This window comes from Candoia aspera, chromosome 14, assembly GCF_035149785.1.
Source record: "Candoia aspera isolate rCanAsp1 chromosome 14, rCanAsp1.hap2, whole genome shotgun sequence".
Lineage (NCBI taxonomy): Eukaryota > Metazoa > Chordata > Lepidosauria > Squamata > Boidae > Candoia > Candoia aspera.
In genome coordinates this window covers 1958931-1982429 of record NC_086166.1, presented here as the reverse complement: position 1 = coordinate 1982429, position 23499 = coordinate 1958931, and the positions used below count along the sequence as shown (strand labels likewise).

At 48.8% G+C, this 23499-nt stretch overlaps 3 protein-coding genes across 6 annotated transcripts in view; 1 reads left to right on the top strand and 2 right to left on the bottom strand.

Moving 5' to 3' along the window:
• The window catches only part of MPRIP (myosin phosphatase Rho interacting protein), an 88583-nt gene extending 83801 nt beyond the window's left edge, over positions 1-4782 (top strand). For 3 of the 4 annotated variants that reach the window (XM_063314886.1, XM_063314885.1, XM_063314887.1), the window contains one exon: positions 1241-4782. In XM_063314886.1, the coding sequence (XP_063170956.1) occupies positions 1241-1312 (72 nt within the window). In that variant the 3' untranslated portion in view covers positions 1313-4782. The remainder of the gene's footprint in view (positions 1-1240) is intronic. The other variant, XM_063314888.1, reaches the window with a different exon arrangement.
• Positions 4783-7355: 2573 nt separating this feature from the next.
• On the bottom strand, positions 7356-9816 carry PLD6 (phospholipase D family member 6). The gene is made up of 2 exons (XM_063314945.1): positions 9435-9816; positions 7356-7843 (listed from the first exon to the last, which is right to left on the bottom strand). The coding sequence occupies exons 1-2, from the start codon at positions 9808-9810 to the stop codon at positions 7608-7610; spliced, it is 612 nt and encodes a 203-aa protein (XP_063171015.1). The 5' UTR covers positions 9811-9816; the 3' UTR covers positions 7356-7607.
• A 788-nt stretch (positions 9817-10604) lies between these two features.
• Positions 10605-21075, bottom strand: FLCN (folliculin). The gene is made up of 12 exons (XM_063314792.1): positions 20815-21075; positions 19633-19930; positions 18383-18529; positions 17675-17896; positions 16553-16713; positions 15904-15995; positions 14929-15122; positions 14618-14731; positions 13973-14096; positions 13250-13381; positions 12463-12568; positions 10605-12260 (listed from the first exon to the last, which is right to left on the bottom strand). Exons 2-12 carry the CDS (start codon positions 19879-19881, stop codon positions 12059-12061), a joined length of 1743 nt encoding a protein of 580 aa, XP_063170862.1. The 5' UTR covers positions 19882-19930; positions 20815-21075; the 3' UTR covers positions 10605-12058.
• Positions 21076-23499: the final 2424 nt, after the last annotated feature.

Sequence of the window (23499 nt, the reverse complement as noted above, 5' to 3'; positions counted from 1 at the left end):
AAGTCCACACATCCGAAAGTTGCCAAGGTTAAGAAGCACCACTTTAGACTGAAGTGGGCATTCTCTCTCTGGCAGTACCACAAGCCTCTGTGCGACATAAATTTGCCAGCTGTGGCAGCATCTGTTAAGTCATAGTAGAGCCCATTCCTCCCCAAAGAATTTGCAAAACATCTCGGATATGAACCGTTTTGAATCGGAATCCTCCCATTTCCAAGGTAAAACAACAGCTTCAGGTTACCCACTACTGTTTTGAGCTTCTCTTCCAAAATGCTTGGAAGACCCTGTTGCACAATTGAGGCATCTGTTCAATGTTCAAGGCAAAATATTTTAAATTCCCAACAGTTCTATCTACCCCACTAACCTCATCCAGTTTGCACATATTTGCAAAGCAGGATTGTCAATCCTTACAGCTCGCTTCCTAGTTGTTGTTACAAGGAAAACAGTGGGTAATTCCATTTCTAGAGGCAGGGAGCTGCTACGTTACCTGTTCCACATTTTAGAGTTCTGGGTTTTAAATGCTTAGGGCAGGCTCTTCTGTACCAGGGAGCTGGGCATTCTAGGTTTCGCCCTAACCGAGCTGGGTGGCACCAGATTGCTTTCCATGTCGCCACAAGTATCTCTGAGAAGGATTGTGATGCCAGACGTTGTTTGGAAGCAGCAAATGCAAAGCCGGCTGGCGTGCAGCTAGCATTTGCCAGGCGATGGTTGACCTTGTGCAGTCAAATCGAAGGACCCAGCTCTGCTCTTCTCTGATTCAGAAAGGAGGTACGACATTCTGCTCTACCACCATGAGCTGAACCAGGTCTTGGTTCTGTAAAAATATCTCCTGGACATTTTTTCTGGAGTCTCAGTTCTACAAGAGTCCCCATCCGGCACGAAGTGTTAATGTGTTGTCCTGGAGTGACAGCAGGAAATGGTCCTGGAGCAAACACGTTCTGTGGGAAGGACAGCACGGCAGCCCTGGTGGAGTTGAAAGCATCTAAAGGCGCGTCAGAATCGCCAGGGGGTCGCTCTGTAGTGAGCTGCATCTGGGGTCCTCTCGCTCTTCCTCCACTGGGCAATGATCCTCCAGTAACACTTCTCCATCATGGTGCATTTTCTTCAGCATGTTCTTAAACCTGAGGATTTTGCCTCTCGCTTTTTCCTCTGTCTGAGCGTCTTCCCCTGTGTTGGGACTTTGGCCCTTTCCACCACCAGAATGGCGTTTCATGGTTGGCTCTTCTCTCTTTCTCCCCCCCAGAGTCTGAAGGAAGGCCTGACGGTGCAGGAGCGCCTTAAGCTCTTCGAATCCAAGGACTTGAAGAAAGACTAATTTTCTCCTTCGTTTCCAGCTGGGCTGCGTGCACCACCCTGCTTGCTGCATCACAACAACACAAGCACCCTTCTTTTTCTTCTGCTCTTTTTTATTATATTTTGCTTGGTTGGGAGGGGAGATTTTTATCGAGCTGCTCCAGATGAACAGACTGAACAATTCCAGCCGTTTTTCTGTCCATCACCAGAGGGATAAAATCTCTGTTTCTCAGCCTTAGCGAGTTTAAGATGTGTGGACTTCCACTCCCAGAATTCCCCAGCCAGCCATGCTGGTTGGGGAATTCTGGGAATGGAAGTCCACACATCTTAAACTTGTTACGGTTGAGAAACAGTGGGCTAAACAGATTCCCTGACGGTCCTGAATTAAAAAGTCCCTACTTTCGGCAAGAATGCAGGGAGAGGGTCTCTTTAAAGAAAAAAAAATCCTTCCTACTATATGTCCATTATACTAAGTGTCAGTATTAAGGCTTAACAGCCTATTGATAAGCTAGCTCTGTTTTACCGATGTGTGGGTATCACAACAGGGCCCTGGGAAGGGAAAGGGGAGGGAGGACACACCTCCAGCTTAGCTCTACTGGTGTTGAGAGTAACACAGCACTTAGGCCGATGTTTTGAGCCCAACGTTGCAGCTCGGAAGCAAATTGGGTTTGGCGTGGCAAGCTCCCCATCACCCTAGATGGCTGACAAGCAGAACAAGGCTTGCTTCTCTGAGGGGGAAAAGGCACTCTAGGCTGGCCTTGAGTAGCATCTTGATGGTTCTGTTGTGTGCTTAGCAGGGATTCGGTCCTTAATGTACCTTAGCAACTTTCCAATTTTTTTTTTAAACTGAGCCAGCATAGAGCCATGGTTAAGATGTGACTGACTCCACATTAGTCAGGATCTTGGAAAAACATCATCCTTAAGATCACTGGCAATGGTTACCCCCTTCCAGTTACGGTTCACCCTTTCTCCTAGCCTCAGTGGGTTTAGTGCCTATGTAAAAGCAGGACTCAAGACACTTGTCTGCCATGGACTGAGAAATCAGGCTTTACCCTGAAGTGCAGGTCCTTGTTCCTTCAAGGTGGCCTTTGAAGGAAAAAGAAAATGGATTGTATTTCTCCTCAGGAATCTATTTCAGCCAGTTTCCACCATGAGACTGCCCGGAGTAGTACAGAATTGTAAATAGAAGGGCACAGAAAGACGGGGTTCTGACATGCAAGAGAGGTGAGCTTCCCAGGCAGAAATGGGGTGGGAGTTGAATTTAACAGGCCTAAAAATAGTAGGAGAGGTGCCTTCTGTACGTTTATGCAAGGTGGCAGTGTCGGTGTGAGAGATGATCAGTTGCAAAGGGACAGTTAAAAGGAACGCCTGAATAACAGGTCGTAAGATAAGCCCACTAAAAGTGGCGTTTGAAAAGTGCCAAGGTAACCATTATCCCCAGAGAATTCTTACAATTTAGTGCTGCCATTTACCTGAAATGAAACAGGTCTGCGTGACTTTCAGTTTTTTCCCCCCCATATCCTGGGCCCAGCCACCCCAAAAAGGCAGCGATTAGATTCCTCGATGCTTTGGGATCCAGAGTGTATACAGCTTTTCCAAGAAGAAAGTTGGAAGCGTTAAAATGTCTTTACAAAAGCAGATGAATCAAGCTACTTCGAAGTGGGTGCTTAAAACTTCAGCATTAACTGCTCAAAAGCATTACGAACAAGCCTTGTTTCCCCCACCTTGCAGATGACTAGTGTGTTCTACCCCAATTCTACAGACTTTAGATCCCTTGAGATGGAATTTTTGCTCTTGCTTGGTTAAGTTTCCGCTGCTTATTTGGATTAAAAACGGTTGAACTTTGGGGCAAGCACAACTCTGTGATGTCCTGCTATTCCCAGCTAGGATTGGTCCACTTCTTTTAGTTTTATGCAGTTCTTAGACTTTAATTAGACACGTAGCAATGAAATTAGTTGTTCCTGCCCAAAAATAAAAATAAAAAACCTCATGGGATGATCCGTTTCCTAGCAGTAGACCTGAAGCAAAAAGATACCTTAGTATACAACATCTCAAAGGCAGCTGGCCGGGTGATGTGTGAATTTCAGGCTCCCGTGTTTGACATGCCACAACAAGAGTGTTCTGCAAAACACTGGCTGCCGTGAATGGCTAAAAGGCGAAGGAGATCTTCATAGTTTTACTAGAGGTTAGTGTTTCTTCAAGACTTGTTGCTCTTTTAGACCTACCAAGCTGCAACTTTGTGACTGCTGGTTGTGTGTCTAGAAGTGAATTTTAAAGTTGGGAAGCTCCACAGCCATTGCTAGGATTGATTTGTGCATGCTGGAATTTGCAGTGTATCTTCTCGGACGGCTGAAGGGGATGCAGTTGCGGCATCCACCTCTGAAATTGTATTGCAGGCCTGTTTGTTCGTTTTTTTCCTTCCTGCTTCCCATGGACCGGGCTGCACCGAGCAGAAGCACTGTAATTTTTCCCCGTGTAATTTCCCTGCAGCTCGATAGCAACCTGCCGGGCAAACAAAGGCTCTTGGAAAATCCCCGCAGTTCACTCACATGCTTCCTTTATGAACAGAGAAATGTTGCTACTCCAAGATGGTTTCTCAGACATTTAAAAGTGATGTTTGAAAGAAGAGTAAAGCAACCCCGCCTCCTTTCACACAAAATCGACTTTACTTGCTGAGTCCAAGGCGCTGTCCCTACGCAACGAAGCAAGTGGGTGTTTGGGAAGTTGTATTTCTTGAGTGGCTCTTAAAAGGGCGTGACTAGGGATATTCAGATGCAAGTTGCTGTGTTTTTACACCATTCTGCACTTCGGAGATCAAGAGGATGTGTGTTCTTGAGGAAAGTTCAGCACGGGTGGATGTACAGTATAAATACACCTGAAATACGGCTTTCTGGATGTTGTCCACTGCCAATGTTACGTTTTTTTCCTTGTTTCAAAGCAGGACCCTGTCCTCTTTTAATGCCATTTTGCTTTTCTTTTTCCTGCTAAGAAATGGAAAAGGAGGATTGCTTGTGCGGATGCACAGAATCCAGGCAGGCTGTTTTTCCTGCGGCAGAGGCTGCCTGCAAGTAGCCCCGTGTGGTGTTTAGGAAAAAACGTTGCTTTTTGTAATGACAACATACTTGATTAGAATCCCACTGGACTTTTTCTTCCTTCCACCTCAGTGGTTCATATGCAGTACTTCGTTGTGAACTTTTAAGCACATGCACGCTTATCTTTCCTTTGTAATTTCCCCCCATTTTTTAAAGCTTTGTTATTCTCTAAAAAATAATTTAAGACCTGTATAGTATTCAAAGCACGCCATGTAAATATTTATTACTCAAAAACCAGTGGAGGGTTTTTTGGGGTGACTTTCTTTTTTAATCTTGTTCTAATACAGATTTCCTTTTGACTTGGAAAAGGAAATTAGTGTAACCTGATAATCCTGCTCTTTGTTCCCTTACAGAAGGTTGGTTGGTTGGTTTGAATGCTATAAATATATTTTTAAATTTCTCTGATCCTTTTTAGTTTTGGAAATGCCTCTCCAAAGAAAATTATGTACAGTGTTTTAAAACCTACTTTCTATACAGTTGTTTTCTTCCTCGGTCAATCCAGTAAGCTTGTAACTGACGTGGCATAAATAACCTGGGATATGCAGTTACGTTACAGTAAACTCAGTTTAATGGACTAACGGGAGGATGTCTGTTAGACCTGAAATGTCCATTACATAACAAATAGGATTGTATGTATGCGTGCAGGGGCAAACGGATTTTGTCTGCTGCGTTCAGCAAAGTTGAACAAGGCAAGTTGCTGATAAACTTAAGGGCCAATAAACTGAGGTTTTACTGTTTGTTCACAGAGCATTGGTGGTGGTAGCCTAAGTCCTCCAAGATACACCATATTGTTGCACGTTAACACTGTTGCAGATTCAGCCAAGGATTTCTCCAAGGACACCAAGTAGATTTTGCTTCCCGCCATCCATATGTTCATCTTGTGTTGTTCAGCACTGCAATAGTTACACCATCGTACATGGCAATCACAGTTCCCGGAGGGGGTGCTCAGCGGGGGAGGGTATCCTTGCTAATAGGACTTGAGCCCATGACTGACTACAAAAGTTAGTGGGTAGTCCCAAGGTACCTAAGGAAAAATCTGGGCTTTACCATGGAATTAGCCAGGCCTGTAAGTCTGCAGAAGAGTCAGTGAAACGAGCTATTAAGAGGGGAACTCCACCTGGTTGGTGAGAATTGGCTAGACGTTGTTTCCTTCCTTCAGTAGAGTAATACTATTACTACTGTAAATGTAAGCCAGAAACAACCACACGTAAGAAATGCTCGTATCCCATTGTTCTTGAGTGGCTGAAGGCTCTGCTGATCCATCCCCTCAACACGAACTTGCTTGGACAAAGGAGGCATGGCTGGAGGTGAGGGAATGGGGATGCTGCACGCATAGATCACTAGGAGGTCCTTCCTCATGGGCTACTCATCATCTTACTTCACAAAGGTTCTGAGGCCACGTCTGCCCCTCTTAAGTCCCACGTGAGCTTCACCGCCAAGTTGACCATAGCCAATTGGATCACAAAGGGGTCATCCAAGAACTGAGCGTGGGAATGTGTAACCCATGCCTACCAGGAAAATTCAGGGTGTAATAAGTAGTCCATCTGGAGAGCAGGTGGCACCTGTGAACTACCGGTCTACTCAAACCAAGAAGGCATTTTAGGAGGAGTCGGGGAAGTCCCAGCAAATTATCTGCTGAACCATCTCAACGTGTTTGAATCTCGAGAGATTCTGAGCAGTGTCTTTTCATGATTTTAAGGGAGCAAATTCCCTCTTCAGCTGTTCACTGTAGAGATATCACTTATGTCACAGTATTTATTCCTTACAAACCTTGTGTGACATGCTAGGGTTCCCGTGGATGTAGCTGATGATTATTTTGTAAATATAATTACTTAACTATACATAAAATTATATCGTAATAAACTATTTTTGCACCACCCTTGGTATGCTGTAACGAAGGTTTTTGTTGTAGCTGGAGATGGCACATCCTTCAGCATTACTGCTAAAACATGAGATTTTACTACAAGTAATTGGTCACAATGCTGGCTTCCTAACAGATGCAGCAATTGCTGATAAGTGTAGCCGAGTATATATTGCTGAACTGTTCTAAGTATGGCAAAAAAAAAAAAAACAAAGATGGAAGTGGCAAAAATAAAAGTTTAATCTTGATTAAATTAAACTGCCTTACTCCAGATCCTCTTGTCTTGCTGAGCAAGCGGTATTCCCTACTAAATTCCAATAGAAATAAAAGAACTGCTTTAAAGAGAGTGTAAAGATTGAATTGAAATCAACAGAACTGAAAGACAAGCCATTGTTACTTAGAAATAATCCAGCACCTACTTTTTTTAACAGCTAATGATCTTTCGGCCAGCCGGGGGTACGCGTAGCTATTTCATAACCAGTTGAGTATTATTGCCGCAAAATATTGCAACACACACATTCACGCTTGTTCTTTGGAACCACTGCTTTAATCATGATAGAAACTAAACAAATCGCAGGTAAAGCCCTGACAACGTATTCATGGTGTTGATACATCAATATTTACCTCAAATAATGTTTTAATTTCTTCCAAGAGTTCTCTTGGAATCTTTCTCATTAGTACCATAGTTTAAGTAGTGGTAAAGCCACTAGCACTAATATCCTTTAACACAGAACTATTTAAACTGCGCAATTGTAGCTTTATGCAGCCTCCTAACGCAATACGCTATGCAATTAGTTCTGCCTCCCTCCACTTTCTGCCTTCAGATTCTCAAGTCCCAGAATTCAAATCAAGCATGCAGCATGGACATATCTGTCCCAATCGTTAAGCAGGATTCCCAGCTTAACGGCTCTTTGGAAAATAAAAGCAGATAGTTGTTTTTAGGCCTTCCTGAGCCTTCTCTCTCTTCCGATACGGATATGAGAGCTGATTCTGCCTATGTAGACAGATTAAAGGTAACATCTTGGAATGCTAACTTTCCATATGCAGGGAATGTGTTTACGAAGATGATCGATATGTAATTCCTGCATTGCATTCTGTCTTCAGTGTTCTGTAGTACTCCTGCAGGTTTATATCACTTCTTAACACAGCGTATCTCAAGTTCTGTTCCTCGGAAAGTAAACTTACTGAACAAACTAAGAAACACACTGCTTGTTTAATTCTTTACTTCCCTTTGTTTTAAAGTAACTGTGCCATTCTCAGAAAACCTGAGTTTTTGAAGCAAATCCTCCCAACACCCCACCCCCTTTTTGCCACACTATATTTTGGTCCCAGAATTAGCTTCATCCTTTCCCAGTTCCAGTTAATCACGTTTTAGAGAGAAATGTATAATTAGTAGGGTTGTAGTCTTCCCAAATCTTTTCAAATTCTGCCAGAAAAATGTTCACGCAATCCTGGTCTTCTACCACCAGCACATTCTCCCTGTTGTTCTGGATTGCTTGAGTGGTCCAGTTCAAAGAGCCTGTGATCAGCACCTTCTTGTCAATGATGGCGAACTTATGGTGCATGTAGCCGCTCTCCTGATCGTGGCGCACCTGAATTCCTTTGAAAGAAGAGAAAACCCCACTCAGTGCCAATTATTTTGCTTGTCACCCAATTTATGCAGAATGGCGTGGTTACAACCAAACCGCCTCATCTTGCATTCTGCTTGCTTGCTTGCTTGCTTTTTTCCTCCATCCACTTGCATTAGCACCAATTCACATCTGACCCTCTTTTCTTCTTTGGCCACACATCTGTCTTCTGGGACCCCTTTCCACCTCGGTCATTTCTGTGTTTCTCTTCATCCGCAGGTGGGACCAACAGGTCGGCATGACAAAAGCAAGGCCATCATGATGCAAGCGCCGTGCCTTTCAGGCATACACCCTGTGGCCTCGTGCTCACGTCCAAAAGGGCAGAGCTTGCACCGGAGGGCTCAATGCCAGCAGGGGGAGCCTGATGCTCTTGACCAGCCTTTCCCAACTTTTTGACCCCGGAGGAACCCCTGAAATATTTTCCAGGCCTCGGGGAACCCCTGCCCATTCAGGCTCAAATATAAGCCAGAAGTTACAAAACTATTATATTCCTTTCTTGGGTAGGCCTGTATATATGCCCTAACGGTGTTCTTAAACTGAAAATAATGAACGAAACTTACCTCTTTGATGTGAAGTTGCCCGAATCTGAAATCACTTTTTAAGTAAATCGTGATCTCCCAGGGAACCCCTGGGGACCTCTCGTGGGACCCTGCTCTTGACCCACCCCCGGCTTCCCTGTCACCAAGGGGGCAGAAGAACCGCCCCTTTTCGCTTCAGTGAGAACATTCACACGTCAGACTCCATCCGTCAAGCGTTCAAGACCTGGATGCTCCTTCAGGCATTTGGGCAGCCTCGTGGGTGGGTCTGTTTGTCCTTTATGGCTTGAAACGGGGAGGCTCTCAACCCAGGCATCTGCTCATGTTTCATGTGTGGAGTTTGGGGTTTGAATCCTTTGCCTGCTGTCCAGCCTCCCCATGGATGGGCAGTTGTCCTAGTTCAGTGTTTCTCATCCTTGGCAGCTTTCAGATGTGTGGACTTCAACTCCCAGAATTCCCCAGCCAGCTATGAGTTGAAGTCCACACATCTGAAAGCTGCCAAGGATGAGAAACACTGGTTTAGATAGATAAATCCATTTTGCATTCCCTGAGTGAATCCAGAGCCACCAACCCATCTCCTGCTGCTGCTTTTCCACCTCCCCGCATTACCTCCTAATGGCTCATTCCGATTTTCTGTCTCTGGCCGGTGGATTCTAGCTGTGGTTCTGTCCCCCCACCCCCTTCTTGGGGGCCGTACAGACTCCCTGTGGTCAGAGGGGCAGCCCACAAAGGACTTCCAGGAGTCGGCCCCTTGAAGACGGGCGGACTTCAACTCCCAGAATTCCCCAGCCGGCACGCTCCCCCAGCCCCGCCCGCCCCTCTCCCCGCGCTGACCTCCCGCCTCCACCCCTCGGAACGCTCGATGGCGCGCTCCGGTTTCCCCTCTCCCCATTGGCCGCCAAGATCCCGGTCCCGCCCACCCCTCTCCGCGCGCTGCCCTCCTGCCTCCCCCCCTCGGAATGCGCGATGGTGCGCTCCGACTTCCCCTCTCCCCATTGGCCGCCCGGATCCCGGCCCCGCCCCTCACCGGCTCTCCTCAGCGGCCCGATCTGCGAGCCGCGGACCGCCATGTAATCGGCGTCGACGATGACACGGACGCGGACGCCGCGGCGGTGCAGGAGGGCGACGGCGCGGCCCAGCTGCGGGCTGGAGAAGGCGAAGACGCACAGCTCGAGCGAGCGCCGCGCCGCCAGCACGCGCGCCAGGAGGCGGCCCAGCGCGCTCTCGCCGTGCGGCAGCGGGCACGCGCAGGGCCCCTCCGCCAGCAGCCCCTCGGTGCACGTCACCCGCGAGGGGAAGAAGAGGACCTCGCGCACCGCCGCCGCCCGCCGCCGCCGCAGCAGCCAGGCCAGCAGCGCCTCCAGCGCCACACCGAGCCCCACGGCCAGCGCGGCCCGCCACATCCTCGCCTCGGGGCTGTGCGCATGCGCCACCGGCGCCCGCTGGTTTTATCTTCCCGCCTCAAGCGCGCATGCGCCCCACTCCAGGGAAACAAGCAGCGCACGCGCCGCGTCTCAATAGCGGCTTTTTTTTGTCACGCATGCGCCCTCCGCCTTGGGCTGTCCCACGCCGTGTGGACTTCAACTCCCATCATTCCTAAGGAGTTTTCCCCTTAGGTTTTGCTCGTCAAGCCCTGTGGGAGTTGGGGTGCATTCGGTGGGAGGCGGCCGGCCCGTGTTCCGACCCCGCCTTTCACCTGGAGGGTTCTCTTCTTGTAGCAAGAAGTGGGAACGGAGTCCAAACGGTTGAAAACGGGGCTTTAACCACAATTAAGGGAAAAACAACGTGACAGTAATAGATTTTGGACAAAAGAGCCCCAGCTTCCTGTCTTTAGACACCTTTAGTGGAATTTTTTTTTTTTTAACTTTTGCAAAGCCAAGTATTTTTTGTGCTTCCTAGCTGGTAAAATCAGGCATCGTTTGATAGAAGAATAGACTGTGAGGAAACCTACTTCTTTAGACTGCAGGCCAACAGATTTTTATTTGGGAATAAATTACTAATAATTATTTAATCTCCCCAAGTACAAGGAATTCTTTTAAGCATTTGCTGCTGTTACGTTAAACCTATTCTTTGAAAAGCCTCATTTAATCCAACTTAATTTTTCTCCTGGGAAAAGCCTCCTTTATGTGCATTTTTACACACAGATTAAATAAACGAAAATTCAACACAAACACAATTAATTACACAGAAAAGTCATAAAGTATTTAAGATTTTTTTCTGAAAAGGAGTGACTATAAATATTTCAATACGTACACAAGAATAAAATAAACTTAACAAATTAGAATCTCTATTATTCTACTTCTCTCCCTTTTAAAAATGCAATATAAAATATGTTCAGAATTACTTTTCTTGGCAGAAAAGATTTACAATCAATCACCTTAGCTGTGCAGTTAAAAATATAAAGAACTGAATTAATCTCATGGTAAAATGAAGAAAATATAAATGTTACATCCTTGCACAGGTTCTTGAATTTTCTAGATTCCATTTTTGTCAAAGACACTTATTTTGGTTACAACAATCGATTAAGACATCCACCTGCTTATTCTGCAACTGTATATCCTGCTGAAGACCTGGATTGTGACAGAAATACCTTAATTATTTAGCAGTCTTCGCTACAGTATAGCACAAAATTGAAAATCCAAAATTTATGTTTTTAAGTCTCAAGTTAGCCACAGGAAAACATTGGAACACACTTAAAACGTTATCTCACTGAATTAATGGGCCTTAATACATAGCCTCACTGCTCTCTGAATACATTTTCCAATAAAACTAACACAGCCTTGTCAGCGTTTAGGAACAGGATCTCATCGTATGATGATACCTGGCTTTGGTGCAATGCGTTCTAAAACCCATTACAGTTTTGCTTTCTCTCCGTTCTCTACTGACAAAAAGACTGCTTGGAGGCCAGGCTCCCAGCACTTCTTTTAATATGAAGTGGATACAAACACATTTTTACATTGCCTTCCACCAAAATTTAACAGAGTTGTTGAAGGCAAAATCTCCCAAGCTAACAAAAAACATGGAAGGTTCCCCTTTCCACGCAAGTCAATTCAGTCCTAATATTAGGCTAAAGAATACAGCTCCGTTTAAGGGTGCACTTCCCAGATTTCCCTAATACAGCCGAGGGAATTCTAAGGCCAAACACCTATCCCTTTTATTTTGAGATGCGGCAGGAAGCTACTATTAAACAGGACATTAACTCGTTAACTCCCAGTCTAATTTCAGAAAATTCAGAGGCGTTCCGCAACGGCAACGCTGCAAGCAACGCTTGTGGTTATGGAGACTGGACTTCAGCTCACCGAATGCCAAGCAATGCACTGTTGATTAGGAGGGTCAGAGGAACAGGAGACAGAGGCTCAGGCTGTCTTCATCTGATGGCGGATACCGAAAACCCTCTTTAACTGCAAAAACAGCATTTCCAAAGAAAGGAGAGCGAGCTTGCAACACAGAAATCCAAACGGTGGTGGAGTAGACGAAAGGTGGAAAGCCTCTGGTGTATCCAGTTTTGAGGCCAATGGGCCTTCCTCGATCCTTTGCCTTGCCACCTCAGTTGATCTTCGGACTGTTGCACCAGGACATCTGCGCTCCCCCATCACACGCCAAACCGCGTGGGTTGACGGAATTCCGAGTGCAACCAAGGGCTTCCTCGGGCTAGCTCCGCGGCTCCAGAGAAGTCGGACTGCGGACCGTCGACATCAGGTGCGACTTGTACGTCTTGCTCAAGCCCGTCATCCAGAACTTCAGAAGCTTCACGTTATCCTCTTCGGAGGCTCCCAAGACGCTCAGCAACTTCTGGGTGTCTTCTTTGGGCCGGCTGTCCACTTTGGTGAACTTAAAGAGGACCTTCACTTTACTGCAGAAGGCCAAAAAAAAGAGAGAGAGAGAGAGAGAGAACCATTAGTTACGTGTACTCCAAACACTTCCCTGGGCCAGGTTTAAAAAAATGAGCTTCTGGGGAGGGAGGGAGGGAGGGAGGAAGGGAGGAAGGGAGGAAGGAAATGTCCAGAAGATAGCTGTAGAAGACAACTGCTTTTCAAACTGAAAATTGGCCTTACTTCATCCACTCCTCTTTAAGGCAGATGAGACACTGGTCCACCACAGCAACTGAGAGGTTCTGGTTCATCAGAGCAGCTTCAATCTTGTTCAAGATGGTCGGACCAACTGCAGTTGGGAGGAAAGGCTTTCGAGTATCCTCAAAGCTTTTCTACCATTATTTCTTAATCAGCACTTGCAATTTTCTTGGCAAGATTAAGTAAGAAAATGTGGCCTTTGCAGTTGACAAGTGGACAGATAAACTTGTAGATTGTATCTTGCTCAGCAACAGGGCCCGCTTCAGAGACTTCCCTAAGGTTTATGTGACACCTTTTTTTCTCCCCCCTCCACAGACGCACACCCATTTAATCCTGGGTCGCCCATTCCGGTTTACAGAAAGAATCGGGTTTGCAATAAGCAAAGCCAGCGGGTCAAAAAGGGTTCCGGTGGCCCTGAGAGCACTGACTCTCTCTCACCACATTCTGCAAATCCAGAATTTTGCAAAATGTCCTTCAAATGAGTCTAATCCACAGAAAAATGATACAGCTTGCAAATTAACCTGCGCTGTGAGCTAGCCAAGTCAATGACAATTGCGGATAGCAGTGGTTTTAAAGACAAATATATTTCAGGACACCAACCCATCTTGTTTCTCCTGCATTTCTAGCCACGTGACAACAGCCTTTCAAAGTGGCAAAGTTAAGTTCTTTTTTAAAATGTTGTGACACAACTCCTTTTCTGTGGTGAAATATGGGTTGGACAGCATTTTGACCCTCTCCCTGAAACGGCTTTGACGTAATGCGCGCGGCGTACCTCTGTCCGCTGCCAGAGGGCTGCCGCTGGTAACAGCGAACTCGTATTTACTGAGGGGCTGGTCGTCATCAAACAGGACGGGGTAAAGGCTCGACCTTGTGGCGGTGCGGACTTCCACAAGGACGGCAAATTCTGGAGCGAAAAACAAAGTTTATTCATACCACCACTCCAGATTTGTAGGGGCAGTAAAGAGAGCCAACCCAAGTAGCTAAAATGTTAACATCTGTGCATCCAGGGCATCAACATACAGGGAGTCCTTGAGTTACGACCATTCATTTAGCAACAGCTCAAAGTTATGACAGCATTTTAAAAAGTGACTTGTGACTGGTCCTCACACCTATGACCATCACAACATCCCTACGGTTATGTAATCAAAATTCAGGTGCTTGGCAAATGGTCCGCACTTATAATGGTTGCAGCCTTCTGGGGTCATAAGATCACCATTTGCAACCTTCCTAGCCAGCCCAACAAGCAAAGCCAATGGGGGAAGCCAGCTTCGCTTAATGACTGTGGTGATTCACTTAACGACTGGCAAAAAGTCATAAAATTGGGCTTGACTCACTTAACAACTGCCTTGCTTAGCAATGGAAGTTCCAGTCCCACTTATGGTCGTAAGTCAAGGACTACCTGTACTTTATTGACTGTAAGAAGCTTCCATCCCATGTAAAGAGTTACCAATCTTTTCTACCCGCCCAGAGAGGGGCGAGAAAGGATCACTCTCACCTGATGACAGTATGTGAGGTGGGATTTGCACCTGGGTGCCAAGGCCCAGGAAGTTACACCGGTAAGCCTCCTCATATTGGTCACTGTAGGGGATGATCCGAACGCAGCCAACAGGCAACATGGTCTAGCAGAGGAAACAGACTGCAGGTAACAACAATCCAGCTGCAAGCGCAGGCTTTGTCCACGCAAAGCGGTGTGCAAACCGTTACGCAGAAAGCCGTCTTTTGAATACAGGCAGGGCTGACTGGGCACAGCAACCCAAGGTTTTGTGGAAGAGCCTAGTCTTGCGTTGCTCAACCTCGGCAACTTGAAGATGTGCGGACTTCCACTCCCAGAATTCCCCAGCCAACATTATTCTATTACCGCGGAACAACAACAACAGTAGCATCTACTATTATTAGTACTCCTGTACATGTCACTTAATTTCTAGAGGCTGAACGGCTGACAGCTTTGGTACAAGATTAAGACCAAAAATCAACGAATGCAATTCTAAGCAACTCAAGGCGCCCCCATGCAGGGCGGTGGGAGAAAAGGGGGACCAGACCTCCGGGTGTCACACCCCCTGCCATGGCATCAGGGCAGCCCAGCAAGTCAGAAATCCATCAGCACAGGAGGGGGCGGAGACAGAAGTGCAGAATTTCCTACCCGCAGGACATCAAAGGCGGATTGGATGAGGTCTCGATCCTGCGCTTTCCAGATGACCTGGTTCCCCATGAGGACGTGCCACGCCAGCATGCGGAAAGCCGACGACCCCAAGACCTGGGGAAGGCACAACAAACAGGATTAAAGGATTCCTGCCCTTTGACTTGACACAGTTCTCCATCACAGCTTCCTGTGCATCCCTGTAGGCTTTGGAAGCATCCAGGAGCCCCCCAAAAATGCCAGGATGGGCCCAGTCCTGACTGACAGCACCCCCTCCCCTCTCCTCTTTCAGAGATGCAACCACCATTCCTTGCCTGTCTCAAATGCCGGAGGGAACGGAAGACAGACTGACTCCTGGTCGCCCCGTTCCAGCTGCCACAGTCTGCCAGAAGAGCGAGATCAGCCTGGCTCTTCCTCTGCTCAGGGCCTTCTCGGATATCCATCTGGCCGGCAGATTTCCCTTCTTCTTCCTCCGAGTTATCCCAGGTTTCTGATTCTTCCTCCAAATCTTGAAAGGAAAAAAGAGAGAAAGGACTTTGAATGAAGGGCTTCCTGGCTCCAAGGAAGACAGGAAGCTGGCTTTTCACAAGCAAGATCTTCAGTCCATCCATCATCTACATTACAGGTAGTCTTTGACTTACGACCACAACAGGGACCGGAAAATTCATTGTTAAGCAGTGTAGTCATTAAGCAAGGCATCACATGACCGCACCCAATTTTACAACATTTTTTGCGGCAGTCGTTAAGTGAATCATGTGGTTCCGCATTGATTTTGCTTGCCAGGGAATTCTGGGAGCTGAAGTCCACGTGTCTTCAAATTGACAAGGTTGAGAAACACTGCCCTACCTAGTCAGCCTCTGGAAAAGTTGCGTGTCTTCTGCACCTTCGCGTCAGATTATGAAATGAACCTTTCTCCATGCTGGAAAGGGAGGGGAGAAGACCTCCTTTCCCTCACCCAGGGAAACTCTATCTATCTAACTTACCCATGACAGCAATTACACAGAAAGATCTCCCCAACAGCAGTCCTAACCGATCCACACCCAAAGGGGATCTTGCTATCACCGGATTCTATGGAAAACCCCACCCCCCGCTTTCTGGGCCCTCCCGGGACTTGCCCCTGCTTTGTGTGCACATACACAAAGGAGGCACTGAAGGGACAAACTGGCCAGAGGGCATTCTGCCTTCCACCCCTTTCAAAACAGCCCCCACCCCTATCCTCAGCAGCCCCAGTCGCTCTCATTGTGGCTCGAGGTTCCTCCGCAGAAAAGGGCTTCTGCCCAGCCCCTTACCAGCTAGTTTTTCCATTTGAACCAAAGTGTCCTCGGTTGGTGCCCCCTCCAGCAGCTTCTCCGTGAGTCTGCTGCCACAGGCCTTCAGAAGCCTAAGGACATCGCAAAGGGGCGTCAGGGAACACGATACGAGAGTGCCACGCAAAGGTAACCCAGCCCCAGCTTTAGTCTCGCCCAGACACACCTTCCGACATTTAGGGATAGGTAAACCATGAAGCCCTAACATCTTGGGAGTCGTCGACTACTCTAGGATGCAAAGGTTTGCAAATGAACTTGGATAGAAGTAAAGGTGAGCAATATCTATTTTCCCTTCTGGATAAAAAAGAAATACCGGAATAAATTCTGGCATTCCAAAAAGTTGATTGAAACCAGCAACATTCCCGCGCGGATAGTGATAAATCACATTCTGGACCTTCTCTAGCCTTCGTTTACATGGACGCGTGCAAAAGCAGAAGGCTAACACAGATTAAACTTTGTACACCGATCACAGGTTGACAGGTAGTTAATTGCGCAGCTAAAACTTTTCACTTGCTGTATCATGGTAGAGTGCTAAACTCTCCAGGCCCTTCAGTGCTCCCTCCCTGGGATCTGAGCAGAGTCTGGTCCCCGCGCACTGACTGCCAAGTCAGAGGTCTACAAAATGCATCACCAAGCAAAGGAAGTGTGAAGACAAGCCCACAGGCTCTCGTCGTTGGTTAGAGAAGTGAGCGAGCGAGCCGCATTTCCATTCCGCTGATGCAGAAAAGGCGTGAACGCTGTGTTCATCCGCTGGGCACGCTGCGGACATCCGTACTGCTCGGCTTCGAAGACCTGTGTCCCAAAGAAGCCACGATGAAAAGAACACTGACACGTGGTGCAGGCCTGTGCATATACACAGCAGCAAGTGTGGAAGAAAAGAAAGATAAGCTACCAAAAAAAAAAAAGCAGCTTTCTAGCTATCGTCAGCCTCTGTGCAAGTCTTAAATCATTTGTAAAGTTATTAACACGTCTTCCGCCAAGCAGCGCCCCCCGCCAAATGTCCTGAAATTGCAGCTCACTAAACTCCCAGTGAGAAAGGCTAGAAAACTCTTGCATCAAACCCCAAACCAGAATTCCCCCGTGGGAATCCAGTTGTGGGCATTCAACAAATCTCCCAAACTCCTACTTAGGAATTCAGCTGCTCTGGCTGCCGTGAAGGAGAACCTTTATAAAGGTCACCTTTATAGAGCTGTTGCAGATGGACCCAAAAGCAGGAGAAGCAGAAGCAGGAGGAGGAGAAGAAAGGAGAGAGGAGGAGGCAGGGAAGGAAGAAGGAAGAGGAGGAAGAGAAGGAGAAAGAGAAGAAGGGAGAAGGGAGGAGGAGGAGGAGGAGGAGGAGGAGGAAGAGAAGAGGGAGGGAAGAAGAAGAACGGAAAGAGGAGGAGGAAGAGAAGGGGGAGAGAGAAGGGAGGAGAAAGATGAGAAGGAGGCGGGAGGAACGAAGAGGAGGAGGGAGGAGAGAGAAGGAGGAGGGAGAAAGGAGGAGAAGGAAGAGGAGGAGGTGGTGGAGGGAGGAAGGAGAAGAATTTTTTAACAGAGCCGCTCACCCCAAAACCCAAAGGAAGGGGTCCTGGATATTTGAAGGGCTGAGATTTCCTCCTGGCCCCAAGCAGCTCCCACTATCGGTACCCTGTCATGGATTCAGCCCGATGGCCAGCGTGGCCCGGCTTGATTCAGCGCCGAGGCCCACCAGCTTTCTGGGCAAGGCCCCGCCACTCCCCCCTCCGGCCCGCGCCCTCCGCCCGGCCCACACCTTCAGGGCCTTTCCCTGCAGCTCGTCCACGATGCCGCGGATCTTCCCCAGGAGGAACGGCCACGAGTTGATGAGGTAGATGCGGTCCATCATGATGGTGATGATGCTGTACCACCGCTGGAAGCCCCGGGCCAGGCTGTCCTTGATGAAGAAGGTGTGGCTGAAGACGAAGCCGTGCTGCTCGTCCCCGAAGAAGATGGGGCCTTCCCGGCCGGGGCAGACCTTTGCAAGGGAGAGAGCCAGCCGGACACACCTCAGAGCCGGTGGGGGCCCCCAGCCCACCCAACACCGGGAATTCTTACCAGCAGCCTGTGGCCACTCAGGTTCTGCTCCCAGGGCTGATGCTAAAGGGCAGGGGACGCGTGCAAGCCCCCTCCAAGCTCTTCAGCTAAAGGGCAGGATCTAAGCCAACCCAGAAAAGCCACCCCCTTGCCAGCATTTCCACCCACCTGGCAAAGCTGCCCACCCCAAAACCGAGCCTCCCTTTAAACGCCCGATAGGGATTTCCTCCTCCTGTTAATCCCCAGCATCTTTGCTTCCCAAAGAAATCCGTGGCCTCATCGAAAGAAAAACCTCCCCCCACCATCAATATGTTCTTCCCAGAAAGGAAGGCAGCGGCATTTGCTGAGGTCTGGCCAGGCCCGGATCCGTCCAGGCGAGGGAAGAGGGAAGCAGCAAGAGGGCAACTGTGGGGAGGGGGGGGCTCACTTCACAGCTGAGGCTGCGCACACAGGCCTGGCGCACGATGCTGAAGAGCTGCGGGTGGTTGGGGTGCTGGTGGCTGATGTACTTGATGGAAGTTTCTTTGTCATGGCTGATGTAGCCCGGGTGTCCCGCGGGAAGGGAGCGGCAGCCCTGGAGGGGGAAAAGGAAGGAGCAGATAGTGGGGAACAGCCTGCAAGGGGGCTGCGCGATGTCAAGCAGCTTGCTCCCTGGCAACCTTGGGGGTTGAGGTTGTCTTTCCATTCACACTGGAGCTTTTGATGCTGCCGGAAGACATGTTTTGTGAGATGGGCAGCTACGCGTGTTTGCAAAATAAAGAACGAACAAATAAACATTGCAGGATCCCCACTGAAAAAGCAAAGAGCTTCAGTAGAAACGGGGCAGAACCACCACCCACCCACCCCATTTTGGATTGCTTGCAATTCTAGCCCCTTTTTCTATTTACGTTTTGAGTGTTTTATGGGTTTTTTAAAATTATCCTTAGGTTTGTACGCTGCCCAGAGTCACGTTTCGTGAGATGGGTGGCTATATGCGTTTGCAAAATAAATAGAAACGAGCAAAGAAACATTGCAGGACCCCCGCTGAAAAAGTGAAGAGCTTCAGTAGAAACGGGGCAGGAACTTCCTTTTCGGATTGCTTGCAAATTCTAGCCCCGTAGCTGCCTTCCTCACTTTGATGCCCTTTATCTGGGATAAACTGGGATGCCCATAACTCAGCCTTGTCCCACAAGCTGTGGAAGGCAGCCACAAAGCATCCATGCCGCTTCTGAGCCCAGCTGCATGAGTTGGTACCCACCATTCGGGGTGCAAAATCAAACTCTTTGATTTGTTGATCATCCCCAGATGCGCAGGGTGGCATCCGGAGCCCGATCAAGACCGAAACCGGTGTGCTTTAGAGGAAAATCAGCTGGAGGGGCAGGAAGTGAGATTAAAGGCATGGGGGTGTGCAATCCCAACCTTGGAATGGCTCTCTGAATAAAGCAGTGTTTCTCCACCTGGGCCATTTGAAGATGGGTGGACTTCAACTCCCAGAATTCCCCAGCCAGCATTACCAGTCCACCCATCTTCAAATGGCCCAGGTGGAGAAACACTGGAATAAAGCAACTGGAACTGTGCAATTAAGAGAGGTGGCTTGGATCGAAGAGCAGCACAGAGGATCCTGCAGACGGGACAGGGCATTTTCGGGGCACTCTGGCCATGCACCCATGTCCTTCAAGGCCAAGAGGGACCACTTGCCTCGCACATGTCCGACTTCTTGGGCCCTGGACTGCTGGACTCCACGCTGGCACCTTCGGCCGGGCTGTGCGAATGAAGCCGGCTGCTCATTTGAATGCCCCCTTCCTCATCCTCCGCCTGTTCGCTCTGCCCGGGGCTGTCTCCCCCGGGTGGGCCCTGAGGCAAAGGGGCGTGCAAAACCTCAGTGCAAAAGAGGGTGCGGGGCCCATGTAGCTCGCAGAAGTGGCACAGGACGACGATGGCGTTCATGGCTGCTGCTGCTGCTGCTGCTGCTGCTGAGGCTCCTTGGCCCGCCGCCCTGGAAAAGCCGAGAGGTTGCCCCTCGCAAGCAGTTGGGCGGCCCTTCCCCCGGCACCCACCCTGTGCAAAATCCTTCCTTTTCCTGGTTTCTCTATGGACTTCTGTCCTGCCTTGATTTTGTGCAATTCAAGGCAGCATGCATGATGCCCCCAGCTCCTATTTATTCTGCAAGAACAACAACCCTGCGAGGCAGGCTGAGGTGAGGAGGAGAGACTGGTCCAAAGTTGACCAGCTGGGTTTTGTGCCTCAGGCAGGATGGCCACTCCTGGTTTCTGCACCACTATCCCAAACTGGCTCTTATCTTTGCATATATTATAAAATTATATTTATATTATTTTTATATACAGGCAGCCCATATAACAGGACCCTAAAATTACACTCCTCTCAAGTAAGTGAACAAATGCACCCCAGCATAAACAACAGGCCTGCGAGGTAGGGCAGCTGACTGCCTGCAACTCGTCGTAGGGCTTCCTGCTAGCCCAGGGCTGGGGGGGGCTGAAGTGGGGTCGCCCCCAGTCCTTCCTCCTCCCTCTGCCATTTGCTGCGCTGGAATCCGGACCCAGGGAACCCCATCTGAAAAATGCCCTCCAATCCAGCGAGATACACTACACTTCCCCCCCAACTTGTTAGCCCCCCCAGTTCGACACAACTCCCATCATTTCTGGGAATGCTGGGAGTTGTAGTCCCAGCACCTTTGGATATCCCCCCACCCCCGTCGGGGGTATGAATGAACCTGCCCCATAAATAAGAATACGTGCATATGAGTGTGATCCTGTTCCCCCTACAATTTGGAGACATGCTTGTCTTTCACTACCAAAAGCGATCTGGGTTTAGTACAGCCTCCCTCCCTCTTCTGATACCAGCACGCGCCGACGATCCTACCTTTTTCTCCTTCTCGGGAGCCAAACCAAGCTGCTAGTCCTGATTGAGGCGGCCTATCTGTTTTTAAAGAAATCGAGGGTTCCGTTCTAATTGGAGCGCGCATGCGCGCCTTTCTGGGTTTCTGGTGCCGCCCAAAGCGCCTGATCCGGACGGCGCGGGAAGAACCATCGAATGCATTCTTGGAGGGGGAGCCCGGCGAGCTTTCGCCTCCTTCGAAACGCCTCGTGGAATAAAAGGCTAGACAAGGAACCAGGAGCACACCCGAACAGAACGCCCAAGTCACTTCTGAATCCTCCTGGAGTGGCAATCACGGTTTCCCTGCCAACTTCTTCACAGCGTCCCCCTACAGCTGCAATTGGTTCAGCCCACCACTACTCAGGCGTCCGGAGACCGGCTAGCCTATCTGGGGAAAAAAAAGGGGGATTTCACCAGCAATTTATCTGCAGTTCAAGACGGATGGCCATTTACCTTAGGCCGCAAAGTACCAAAGCCAAGTAGATTGCTAATTCGAAAAGAGGAGGCAACTCTAATCTCCTCTCCGCATAGCTAGGCTTTACAGGCTCCTCCCTGGGAAAATGGTACGACCCGGCCAGTCCTGTGATCGTCATGTGATGGGAACGCTGCAAAAGTCGGCCGGTGGCGCCGAGCGGTTAAAGACGGGCACTGGGCTTTATTTTAGATTTATATCCCGCTTTTCCCGCAGGAGGCAGTGCGGGCAAAAGCCGCGCCGTATACAGGACAGTGGGCATTCTTTGCATGGCCCCCGTTCTCGTGCTGCGCTGTCAGGCGAGGTGCAGTCTTCCCTGCGAAAAGAAGCCCCCTTGGGGTCTCTGCCCCGCACAGCATGCAGTCCCACCAGAGGGGGGCGATGGGGCGGATCCGAGCAAGCAGCAACTTCTTGCCCTTCGTTGTCAGGTGCAAGAAGGTGATGCCCTTTGGTTCTCGGAAGAGAGTTGCTGCAACGCACTGCTGCTTGACCTCAGCCACTTTAAGATGGGTGGACTTCAACTCCCAGAATTCCCCAGCCAGCTCTGCTCTGCTGGCTGGGGAATTCTGGGAATTGAAGTCCACCCATCCTAAAGTAGCCAAGGTTGAGAAACCCTGATGTAAACCATGCTTTGCTGATCGGGAACCAGCCAAGTGTCGTCTTCGCCTCTTTCCTCCTAGCATCCAACCCTTTTACCCAAGGATCAAGCGAGTTTCTTCAGTTTGCAAACGGGAGTCGCCATGGTTGAGAATCACTCATTTACAGGGACTTTGTCCTACATCTGCATGGCCAACCAGGAGAAAAAAGATCTCTGGGATGAGCCACGCTAGAATTCCTGACCCTCCAGTAAAAGTCCGTGGTTGTAGTCCAATTTTGGGGTGGGGGGGTGCTTTTATTCTTTTGTGAGCCACCCAAGGTTGTGGTTCATAATATCGGTAGCTATCTAAGTCTTTTAAACAAATAAATGATTACCAGGATGGCTTTACAAAGATCACGTTGGGCTTGTCTGGTAAGACAGCCAGAACCTGCAGGTTTCTTAGCCCGGATCCCTAAGATGTGCAGACTTCGACTCCCAGAATTCCCCAGCCAGCACACTGAAATCCATGGAAGTGGCCGAGGTGGCAAATGCTGCCCTAGGTCTCTTTCCAGGCAAAGCAGCCGTGACTTGGGTCAAGGATCCTGCAGGAAGCCTTTTCAAAAAGCAGCCTGCCGGGGGTGGTGGTGGTGGTGGGAATTAGCTAGAGCGAGCCAGGATTTGTTGAAAGGAATCAGCAACCAGCTGACACAAACTCCAGCTGTTCTTTGCAAATCTGACCCATTAGCTGTGTGTCAAAATTTAAACTGTCAGTCACTTTAGCAGTCACCGACCAAGCAACAGGGCCATTTTCCAGACAGCTTCAGAGCAAGCAAATCCTAAACTCCTGCTGCAGCTTCCACAGGTTAAACATCAAGTTCACGTATTAAATATCACCCGATGAGAGTCTGCGCATGTGTCTGATGTAACATGTACCATGGCATCATGCCCATTACATAACTCGGGTCATTTGTGCCTTCTACCAGACCCTTGGGACCATGCTGGTTTCTAAATGGGTGCTACAGCAAGAACTTGGATCAATGCAAAGAAAAAAAAAAGGGGGGGGGGCTTGTTAATGGGTTCTATTTTCCAAGCCCCATTTTTTCTTCCATTCCAGATCTTGTACCTTGTCTAAAGTCATCCTATTTTTCTTTTTTTTTTTACAGGTTAGGTGGAGGCCAGGCTACTGATTGCAAGAGCTCAAGTGTGACCCCGCTCAAGTAGGACAAAGACCAGGATCATGTCTGCAAAAGAGGCCCTTCGGCATGGAGTGACCAATTGCCACCTTCCCCTGAAATAGCCCTGGATCCCAGAATTTGATCCGGGCAGAAAATTCTGATACCTTTTGACTTTTGGAGCCACAACAAAGCACAAGGCATCTGGACAAGTAAAGCCACACCAAGAGAGTTTGAAGGTGGACCTTCTGAAAAAGGCCTGGTTCCGCTTTCATACTTAATGAATTCAAAGAGAGAGAGATCCTTTGATATTTTGCCTGCATGGTGGGACCACCGCAATGCTTTTTTTCCTAAACAACCTAGGAAGATTCAGGAGGTAGGAGAGACACAGAGGTGATGCTGAGAGGCTCCAACTGGCTCAGTCTGAGCCAGGAGGTACAGGTAGTCCT

What these genes read in the sequence shown, in the direction of transcription:
- PLD6 (XM_063314945.1), bottom strand. Translation starts at nt 9,810, where the DNA reads ATGTGGCGGGCCGCGCTGGCCGTGGGGCTCGGTGTGGCGCTGGAGGCG. An exon ending in CGGGCCGCTGAGGAGAGCCG is followed by an intron (nt 7,844 to 9,434) that starts GTGAGGGGCGGG and finishes CTTCTTTCAAAG; the next exon opens with GAATTCAGGTGCGCCACGAT.
- FLCN (XM_063314792.1), bottom strand. Translation starts at nt 19,881, where the DNA reads ATGAACGCCATCGTCGTCCTGTGCCACTTCTGCGAGCTACATGGGCCC. An exon ending in CTTCACACTTCCTTTGCTTG is followed by an intron (nt 15,996 to 16,552) that starts GTGATGCATTTT and finishes CGATGTCCTTAG; the next exon opens with GCTTCTGAAGGCCTGTGGCA. An exon ending in CCGCCTTTGATGTCCTGCGG is followed by an intron (nt 14,097 to 14,617) that starts GTAGGAAATTCT and finishes TTCCTCTGCTAG; the next exon opens with ACCATGTTGCCTGTTGGCTG.